The 10,972-nt window shown below is 48.8% G+C and overlaps 1 protein-coding gene across 1 annotated transcript in view; it reads left to right on the top strand.

Moving 5' to 3' along the window:
• Nucleotides 1–592: 592 nt before the first annotated feature.
• The window catches only part of DLST (dihydrolipoamide S-succinyltransferase), a gene marked incomplete at its 5' end in the record, with an annotated part of 166,900 nt that continues 156,520 nt past the window's right edge, over nt 593–10,972 (top strand). Inside the window, 2 exons of the mRNA XM_029598424.1 lie at nt 593–629; nt 8,784–8,829. Coding sequence (XP_029454284.1) covers nt 593–629; nt 8,784–8,829 — 83 coding nt within the window. The remainder of the gene's footprint in view (nt 630–8,783; nt 8,830–10,972) is intronic.

The raw sequence follows: 10,972 nt of genomic DNA, 5'->3' as shown, positions 1-10,972 counted from the left end.
GACGGGGTGTGGAAGCAGAGACGGATGGTGAGGGGAGCCGAGTTATTAGGGCAGTGTGGGAGGAACGGCTAAGGGTTGGGCATGGATAGGGGAGATGAGTGAGGAATGACGGGGTGTGGAAGCGGAGACGGATGGTGAGGGGAGCTGAGTTATTAGGGCAGTGTGGGAGGAACGGCTAAGGGTTGGGCATGGATAGGGGAGATGAGTGAGGAATGACGGGGTGTGGAAGCAGAGACGGATGGTGAGGGGAGCCGAGTTATTAGGGCGGTGTGGGAGGAACGGCTAAGGGTTGGGCATGGATAGGGGAGATGAGTGAGGAATGACGGGGTGTGAAAGTAGAGACGGATGGTGAGGGGAGCCGAGTTATTAGGGCAGTGTGGGAGGAACGGCTAAGGGTTGGGCATGGATAGGGGAGATGAATGAGGAATGACGGGGTGTGGAAGCAGAGACGGATGGTGAGGGGAGCCGAGTTATTAGGGCAGTGTGGGAGGAACGGCTAAGGGTTGGGCACAGATAGGGGAGATGAGTGAGGAATGATGGGGTATGTTGGCGATGTGGCAGATTGATTCGATGATTTTCTTTCTGTTTCTAACAGGGGAGCTGCTCACTCCAGAGGCGCTCACTAGCAGGTAAATACCTTTTCCTTTATCCTGTTATTTTCAAGCTTTTGAAGTGTTAAAGAAGATAATGGCAGATTAAATTTAAGTGATGCACATAAGGAAAAATAATCCCAACTCTAGTTATATGATGATAAGTTCCATATTAGGAGTCGCCCCTTCTCCCCAGGAAAAGGATCTAGGCGTTACCATGGGCAAAAGTTAAAATCCTCAGCTCAGTGTACTGCAATGGTCAAAAAACAAACAGAATACTAGGAAAGGAATGGAGAATGTCATAATGTCTCCGTATCACTCCATGGTCTGACCTGACCTCGAGTGCTGTGCGCGTGTCTGGTCGCTGTATCTCAGAAAAGATATAGCAGAACTAGAAAAGGTACAGAGAAGGGCGACCAAAATGATAAAGGGGATGGAACAGCTCCCCTATGAGGAAAGGCTAAAGAGGTTAGGAGTCTTCAGCTTGGAGAAGAGACAGCTGAGGGGGGATATGATAGAGGTGTTTAAGATCATGAGAGGTCTAGAACGGGTAGATTTGAATCGGTTATTTACTCTTTCAGATAATAGAAAGACAAGGGGCACTCCATGAAGTTAGCATGGGGCACATTTAAAACTAATCGGAGAAAGTTCTTTTTCACTCAATGCACAATTAAACTCTGGAATTTGTTGCCAGAGGATGTGGTTAGTGCAGTTAGTGTAGCTGGATTCAAAAAAGGTTAGGATAACTTCTTGGAGAAGTCCATTAACTGCTATTAATCAAGTTTACTTAGGGAATAGCCACTGCTATTAATTGCATCAGTAGCATGGGATCTTCTTAGTGTTTGGGTAATTGCCATGTTCTTGTAGCCTGGATTGGCCACTGTTGGAAACAGGATGCTGGGCTTGATGGACCCTTGGTCTGAACCAGTATGGCTTGTTCCTATGTTTAGCCTGCACACAGCCCTCTCCTGATTTTTGGGTCATGCTCTCAGCAGACTAAGTTGTCTTATTGAGTTCTGGCCAAATTATCCTACAGAGTTTGACCAGATGTTTTTCTGACTACCACTCACATCTGTCCAGGTATTTACTATGCCAGAACTTTGCAGCTGTGAAAGAATCGTGTCAGGATAGTAAAATTCTTCTGCTGCTGGGAACTCGGCTTGGGAATTCAGCTTACTGAGAAACTGGGAGAGTGGATATGTGATTTTGTTTCTTCATTAGTAGCATTTCTGTTGTTTGTGGGACTTGTCAGCACCTTGTCTCAGTTTGAGTAGTTTTCTAAATGCTGCCACTCATCTTGGGCAGTTCTTGGACTGTAAGCCATGCTTTGTAAGAATTGTGGAAATGCTGGCAAATTGTAATGCTTGTCACACTGCAAAACTGGTTCCAGCAGCTACGTTCAGGATGTTCCAGCCCCAGAACTTCCAGCGATTCTGACTCCGTTTCTGACTACTCCGATTCCAGAATCCATGAATCTTATGCTGGCTTTCTATGCAACTCCGGCTCCCATGAATCTAGTGATGGCTGTCTATGCAACTCCAGCTCCCATGAATCTAGTGATGGCTGTCTATGCAACTCCGGCTCCCATGAATCTAGTGATGGCTGTCTATGCAACTCCGGCTCCCATGAATCTAGTGATGGCTGTCTATGCAACTCCAGCTCCCATGAATCTAGTGATGGCTGTCTATGCAACTCCGGCTCCCATGAATCTAGTGATGGCTGTCTATGCAACTCCAGCTCCCATGAATCTAGCGCCGGCTGTCTATGCAACTCCAGCTCCCATGAATCTAGTGATGGCTGTCTATGCAACTCCAGCTCCCATGAATCTAGTGATGGCTGTCTATGCAACTCCGGCTCCCATGAATCTAGTGATGGCTGTCTATGCAACTCCGGCTCCCATGAATCTAGCGCCGGCTGTCTATGCAACTCCGGCTCCCATGAATCTAGCGCCGGCTGTCTATGCAACTCCGGCTCCCATGAATCTAGTGATGGCTGTCTATGCAACTCCAGCTCCCATGAATCTAGCGCCGGCTGTCTATGCAACTCCAGCTCCCATGAATCTAGTGATGGCTGTCTATGCAACTCCAGCTCCCATGAATCTAGTGATGGCTGTCTATGCAACTCCAGCTCCCATGAATCTAGTGATGGCTGTCTATGCAACTCCGGCTCCCATGAATCTAGTGATGGCTGTCTATGCAACTCCGGCTCCCATGAATCTAGCGCCGGCTGTCTATGCAACTCCGGCTCCCATGAATCTAGCGCCGGCTGTCTATGCAACTCCGGCTCCCATGAATCTAGCGATGGCTGTCTATGCAACTCCGGCTCCCATGAATCTAGCAATGGCTGTCTATGCAACTCCGGCTCCCATGAATCTAGCGCCGGCTGTCTATGCAACTCCGGCTCCCATGAATCTAGCGCCGGCTGTCTATGCAACTCCGGCTCCCGTGAATCCCATGAATCTAGAGATGGCTGTCTATGCAACTCCGGCTCCCGTGAATCTAGCGCCGGCTGTCTATGCAACTCCGGCTCCCGTGAATCTAGCGCCGGCTGTCTATGCAACTCCGGCTCCCGTGAATCTAGCGCCGGCTGTCTATGCAACTCCGGCTCCCGTGAATCTAGCGCCGGCTGTCTATGCAACTCCGGCTCCCGTGAATCTAGCGCCGGCTGTCTATGCAACTCCGGCTCCCGTGAATCTAGCGCCGGCTGTCTATGCAACTCCGGCTCCCGTGAATCTAGCGCCGGCTGTCTATGCAACTCCGGCTCCCGTGAATCTAGCGCCGGCTGTCTATGCAACTCCGGCTCCCGTGAATCTAGCGATGGTGATCTATGCAACTCCGGCTCCCGTGAATCTAGCGATGGTGATCTATGCAACTCCGGCTCCCGTGAATCTAGCGCCGGCTGTCTATGCAACTCCGGCTCCCGTGAATCTAGCAATGGCTGTCTATGCAACTCCGGCTCCCGTGAATCTAGCGCCGGCTGTCTATGCAACTCCGGCTCCCGTGAATCTAGCGCCGGCTGTCTATGCAACTCCGGCTCCCGTGAATCTAGCGCCGGCTGTCTATGCAACTCCGGCTCCCGTGAATCTAGCAATGGCTGTCTATGCAACTCCGGCTCCCGTGAATCTAGCAATGGCTGTCTATGCAACTCCGGCTCCCGTGAATCTAGCAATGGCTGTCTATGCAACTCCGGCTCCCATGAATCTAGCGCCGGCTGTCTATGCAACTCCGGCTCCCATGAATCTAGCGCCGGCTGTCTATGCAACTCCGGCTCCCGTGAATCCCATGAATCTAGAGATGGCTGTCTATGCAACTCCGGCTCCCGTGAATCTAGCGCCGGCTGTCTATGCAACTCCGGCTCCCGTGAATCTAGCGCCGGCTGTCTATGCAACTCCGGCTCCCGTGAATCTAGCGCCGGCTGTCTATGCAACTCCGGCTCCCGTGAATCTAGCGCCGGCTGTCTATGCAACTCCGGCTCCCGTGAATCTAGCGCCGGCTGTCTATGCAACTCCGGCTCCCGTGAATCTAGCGCCGGCTGTCTATGCAACTCCGGCTCCCGTGAATCTAGCGCCGGCTGTCTATGCAACTCCGGCTCCCGTGAATCTAGCGCCGGCTGTCTATGCAACTCCGGCTCCCGTGAATCTAGCGATGGTGATCTATGCAACTCCGGCTCCCGTGAATCTAGCGATGGTGATCTATGCAACTCCGGCTCCCGTGAATCTAGCGCCGGCTGTCTATGCAACTCCGGCTCCCGTGAATCTAGCAATGGCTGTCTATGCAACTCCGGCTCCCGTGAATCTAGCGCCGGCTGTCTATGCAACTCCGGCTCCCGTGAATCTAGCGCCGGCTGTCTATGCAACTCCGGCTCCCGTGAATCTAGCGCCGGCTGTCTATGCAACTCCGGCTCCCGTGAATCTAGCAATGGCTGTCTATGCAACTCCGGCTCCCGTGAATCTAGCAATGGCTGTCTATGCAACTCCGGCTCCCGTGAATCTAGCAATGGCTGTCTATGCAACTCCGGCTCCCAAGAATCTAGCAATGGCTGTCTATGCAACTCCGGCTCCAGCGAGTCCAGTGCTGGCTGTCTGTGCGGCTCTAACTCTAGTGAATCTAGTGCTGGCTACTCTAGCTATTCCAGACACAGAAGATGCTGTGGCAGCCTTGCAGATATCCTCCAGGACCTACATTTGGTCTCGATGGGCCTCCTTCCAGTTCTATGCCCTTGCTTTCTGTGGATCAGTTTGTCGCCTGCCCTTGGGAAGGAGGCTGATGAAGGTATTTAGGAAAAAGCTAAATGTCATTTATTTGCTGAAGCATTTTCTCTGAGGAGTTAAGTAAGAACTTTGAGATGCTGAGATTTTTTAATGAAATAGATTTTGCCGTTTTATTTTTTATTTATTTTATTTTTATCTGACATGCATATCTTTATGTCTTGATGTTTTGTTTGTTATGTTTTTCTATGATTTCAAATTATTAATACAAAGAAAAACTGCACAGAAACATCATGAGTTTTAACAATGAAATCAGTTAGCAGAAGACAAATAATCGTAGTAATAATCTTGCTCTCATTATAAAGTCCAACAAATCAGGGAGAGGAGAAAAAGAAAAGATGAGTAAAGAGCAATAATATATCAAAGAGAGAGTATTTACCCGGTCAGATTTCAAAAAGTCAGATATAATTGTTCCAGGCTTCAGGAGGATGGGAGCAGATTCCCAGTCCTTACAACTAGAAAAGCCCTAAACACCACACATTTACAGGGATATCTAAGAAGGAAGGGTGCGCCTCAGGCCAGAACTGCTCGCTGCGTTCCAAGAAACCCCTTCCTCCTTTCCTTTGTGACCTTAGCCAGGTCTGGATAAATCCGGCTAGGTCACCAAGAATATTTTCATTCAAGTGGCGAAAATATTTTTTCATTACAAATCTTACATCTTGATCATATATAAAGGAAACCAATAGCGTTCTCTCAATTTCACTTGCAGAAGACTCCAAAAATGCAGAAAGATTCCCAGGGTTCGTAAACGATTGAAATAAACCTGAGTGATCAGTTCACAACTTATAAGGGAGAAAATGAACCTTATTAAAAGTGGGAATTTGATCAGATGGAATCTGTAGAATATCCATAAGGTATTTCTGTAAAGTTAAACGAGGAAGCTTTCCATTAACCCTTGGAAAGTTAGCCTCAGATTCAGATGGCGTAGCTGGTTTTCTGTATTCTCTTCCCTTCTGGTTAGAAAGACTCGCTCACAAATAAAGCTGAATTCACATCTTTAACATCCTGAACAACTAGAATTTTCTCCAGATGTTCCTGAAATATTTATTTATTTATTTATTTATTGTTTTTGTTATACCGAGTTTCATGATAGGCATCACATCAACCCGGTTTACAAATAACAAGGAGTGTAAAGCATAATGTAACGTAAAAAACAATATTTTCAATAAGAACCTTGAACTTTAAATACAGTGAATCAGAAAAAGGGAGAGGGAAAGTTACAAAAAACAAGGAAAAAAGGAAAATATGCACTCCTGGTCTTGGATCACCAGATCCAGTCTGTGGGAAATAGCCTGAACACTTTGAGACTGAGCCGTAAAGGACTGAGACAGATTGGCTACCAAATCCTGTAGAGCATCAAGCATCACCACTTCCGGCTTAATAATAGAAGAAAAAGGTTGTGCGGCTACTGATGCACCCATTTGTTGAACAAGCCCAGATGATCCATTTGGAATGAGATTCAGAAATTCACTGTTACCAACAGTTAGGGTCTCCGCATGGGATACAAGGGGAGTCAGATTTAGACATAGTAATGCCGCCGTCGGCCCCCTCCATGCAGGAGTCAGCGGTGAGGTCATCACTGTGCGCCCAAGGCTGAATGGCTGTGGGTGGTGGTGGCCAACTCAGCATGACTCCTCTCAGAGCTTCGCCAATGGGGCTCTGAGCCCGAAACATGGAAAACATGGGAGATGCAAAGTCCGCGATGGACCGCTGGTCAGGAAGTTGGGAAGTCGTGGCAGGAAACACTCTATCCCTTCCTTCCCTCTTGGAAGGCATGATACACCACAGGAAAAACAAGTATGTGGAAACTGGATACCCAGCGTTAGGAGCCACGTCTAAGCTTGATGCCGCCATCTTGACTCCTCCCCAGTGTTTGATGTTTTAATGATGCATTTCTTGTTGTACAGCACTGCTGAGAAAGATAGAGTATAAATGTTTAAAGATAGACTATAAATTAACATCCTGAAGGGACTTGACTCAACCATGAGGATTCAAAGACAAGATCTGTGTCAAACCTGCAGCCCAACTTAGAGCCACCTCCGGCTCCAGCCATCCCTGCTACTTCAGGTCCTGCACTGGAGAGTCCACCTCTGTCCATCCTAGTTACGCCAAATTCTGCATTGGATAGTCTGCCTTCAGCTGTCCTAGGAACATCAGGTCCTGCACCGGAGAGTCCGCGTTCATTTGTTTCAGTGCCTTCATTCCGGATCCAGTTCCACTCATTACTCTGACTCCGAATCCGCTCCAGGTGTCTAGCAGCAGCTGTTCTGCAGACTGTCCGGGCCAGCTGTATCTGGGCTTGATTCTGACCCTGTCTCTATATAGGTCTGAGATGTGTCTGGGATCCTTAGGGGGCGCCCAGAGGCTGTCATATCAGAGGGGGTAGTGTGAGACCCTGTTGCCTCTTGGACACTCTAGTTAGTCCTTCCAGCACTATGGCCCACACTTTCTGCTGGTGACCATTTGTTTCGTCGCTGTTATATTCCAGCCTCACAGTCTGCATTTTGCCAGAGTTTGGTCCAAGTCTCGGTCCTGCTTCATGGTCTTAGACTGCTGTCCTGTTTGGCCCTACTCTTGGGCCTATGTTTCTTGTTCCTGTTGGATCCTAAATTGTGTCATGTATCCAGTCATCCTGGAGTGGTCCTACATTCTTCTGTCGATGCCTTTTTGTCTCCTGGTTCATGCAGTGGTCCTGCCCTTCTTCTGTGGGCACCTTTCTTATCTCTAGGTTTGAGTTCGTACTTGTCCCTGTATGTGCCTTGTGTTTCCTGTTGTACAAGCTCTGCTGGTCACCAACACTCAAGCCGAGAGGAAAGTAGCTTTCAAAGGCTGAAGACCCCCTGTTCCTGCTACAGTTATAGTCCACCAGTTTTGTCTTGTCTGTGCACAGCCCACTCCTGACTTTGGGGTCACACCCTTGGCAAAGTATCTGTTGGCTGTGGAGTAGTCTCTATAGGGAGTGGTGCAGGAATTCTGTATGCATAGCAGTCACTAGGGGAATGGTGTGGGAGTGCTGCATGTGTGTGGGGGGGGGGGGAGTCACTGTAGGAGATGTGCGGGAGAGCTGGGTATAGGAAGAGTCACTGGGGTAGTGCTGTGTGTGGGAGGAGTCATTGGGGGAGTGGTGTGGGAGGGGAGTCACTGTAGATGTGCGGGATCGCTGGGTGTGGGAGGAGTCACTGGGGGAGTGGTGTGGGAGGAGTCACTGGGAAGTGGTGAGGGAGGGGTCACTGGGGAGTGGTGAAGGAGGGGTCACTGGGGGAGATGTGTGGGAGGAGTCACTGTAGGAGATGTGCGGGAGTGCTGGGTGTGGGAGGAGTCACTGGGGGAGTGGTGTGGGTGGAGTCATTGTAGGAGATGTGCGGGAGTGCTGGGTGTGGGGGGAGTGGTGTGGGAGGAGTCACTGTAGGAGATGTGCGGGAGTGCTGGGTGTGGGAGGAGTCACTGGGGGAGTGGTGTGGGAGGAGTCACTGGGGGAGTGGTGTGGGAGGGGAGTCATCGGAGTGATGTGTGGGATCGCTGGGTGTGGGAGGAGTCATTGAGGGAGTGGTGTGGGAGAGGAGTCATTGGAGTGGTGAGGGAGGGGTCACTGGGGAGTGGTGAAGGAGGGATCACTGGGGGAGATGTGTGGGAGGAGTCACTGTAGGAGATGTGCGGGAGTGCTGGGTGTGGGAGGAGTCACTGGGGGAGTGGTGTGGGAGGAGTCACTGTAGGAATGTGCGGGAGTGCTGGGTGTGGGAGGAGTCACTGGGGGAGTGGTGTGGGAGGAGTCACTAGGAATGTGCGGGAGTGCTGGGTGTGGGAGGAGTCACTGGGGGAGTGGTGTGGGAGGGGAGTCTCTAGAGAATGGTGCTGGGTGTGGAGGGAATTGTTTGGGATATTTGTACTGGAAAGCACACTCAGGTTAAGCTGAATCTGTTTTTCAGGTTTATTCTGTGGAGATGCTGCTCACAGTAACGGTGGGACCCTTCAGTAAGTATTGCGTGATTATCGTGTGCTGGCCACTCAAAAATGGACTGAAAACAATTTTCAAAGCTTTTTTGTGGCTTAAAGTTTTTACACTCACAAAAATGTTTTTCTATATTTGATATTTCATTATCTGAGTCATTGCTCAGCGTTTTGTATGGTTTTAAAGATGTGCTTACCTGCGTATAACAGCATTTTGAGAATTTGTCCTGTATGTGCAACTGACAAATAGTATTTTTAAGAATGATAAAAAGGGGAGAGGTAGAGAAAATGAAATGTGCATGGAGAAATCATTTTAAAATCCCTGTGTGTGCTTCAATGTGTGTATTTTGTAACTGCTTAAATAACTACTTATGTTCCCTGCCATCCCTTAATTTTCTCTGGCAACAAGCAGGAATAAATCATCTGTAACAAGTGGGCGGTTTAGCCTGCTGTATATGGAGATATGGCTGATTTATCCTAACTCCAGGGAACCACTGTTAGACAGCACAATTGCTTACTTGTCTGTTGATAAACAGGGTGAGATCAGCCATAGCGAGTGGGGAGTGCAGAGCTGAGGGTTGTACAGCCCGGACCTCCCTGAGTAGAGAACAGGTGCATAGTTGAATAATGATGCAGAGAGCTGCTGCACTAAAGGCACTGTCCAGGCATTAGAGGGACATGAAGGTGCACATGGACAATTATGCAGCAGCTTTGCAAATGTTTTCAGTAGTAGTGGTTCTGGGAGAGCCCTTGAGGTTGCTGTGGCTGTTGATGAGCTGTGACACATAGTGGTAAATTGCAATGCAACTCGCTAGCCAATTTGAGAGGATTTCTTTGGCTACTTCTGTTCCCAACCTGTTGGAGTCAAACAAGTTGAACAACTAAGATGCTTGATGATGATGATGAGTTCCTCAATTGGAGAAAATTCTTTTTCACTCAACGTACATTTAAGCTCTGAAATTCATTGCCAGAGGATGTGGTTAATGCAGTTAGCTTAGCTGGGTTTAAAAAAGGTTTGGACAAGTTTCTGGAAGAGAAATGCATAAAGTGCTATTAATCAGGTGACTTGGGAATAGCCGCTGCTTATTAGCAGCATCAGCAGTGTGGGATGTACTTATTATTCAGGTAATTTCTAACCTGGATTGACCACTGTTGGAAACAGGATGCTGGACTTGATGGTCTGAACCAGGTATGGCAACTTCTTATGTTCCTTGTGTGCATTGGTTTCAGAAAGAACATGGGTGATATTGTAGCGAACTTGGCATGGAGTGCAGATGTCACTTTTGGAAGAAATTTTGGATGAGTGGGTGAACTTTTCTTTTGTGAAAGAACTGCAGATATGGAGAGAAGGAGATGATAAAAGCCTATAGCTCGCTCGCTCTTTGTGCTGAAATCATGGCTATGAGGAACAGCACCTTCCTGGTGAGAAACTGCAAGTCCTCCAAATTAAAGAGAGGTTTTGTGAGCTGAACCAGAATCACATTTAGATTCCATGATATTCGCTGATCAGGGGCTTGGTATGCTTTATAAACTTGGAATTCAAGGGATGGAGAGAGAGAGAGATTTCCTAACTTGTAGCCAGATGGGCTCAGGACTAATGGGTTATGTGTTCCCCTGCCAGCAGATGAAGAGGGACTCAAGTTTCAAAGCTGATCTCATCTTAGACACACCCCTGCAGTGAGCTCAGCCCTTCAGTATCTCTCCGTCTCCTAGCAGATGTGGATGTGCTTCCCCTACACCAGCATTGGTGGTTTAGCGGGATTACAGTACTCGTTAGAAGGGAAATTTACCTTTAAATTGGAGAAAGATTGAGCCCTGCTCTCCTGTGCTGATACCTAAAGGTCCCTCCCCCTGTTGAGAATTCTTGAGGTGATTCCTGAGATCCCGTAGAGGTGGGCCTTGATCCGGTAGCCGGTTTCTGGCATGGACGTTTGCTGCTGAAGCAGTTGAAAGGCAGCGGGTGCAGGAAGCCGAGTGCGGTGGTGACGGCCAAAGCCCTCTGCCCCTGCAGCCGGGAGAGTGTACTCAGCCAGTAAGCGCCGAGCCCAGGTTAGTAAAGAAGAATTCCTCCGATTCAGAGACGTGGAAGGGCTTCTGTAAGTCTTTCCTCCGGTCTCCTTGCTCAGCACGCCGTACCGACAACATTCCCAATCCCATAAGGGGAAGG

This window comes from Rhinatrema bivittatum, chromosome 4 (assembly GCF_901001135.1).
Source record: "Rhinatrema bivittatum chromosome 4, aRhiBiv1.1, whole genome shotgun sequence".
In the NCBI taxonomy this organism is placed as follows: Eukaryota; Metazoa; Chordata; class Amphibia; order Gymnophiona; family Rhinatrematidae; genus Rhinatrema; species Rhinatrema bivittatum.
This window is presented reverse-complemented; position numbering and strand designations above follow the sequence as displayed.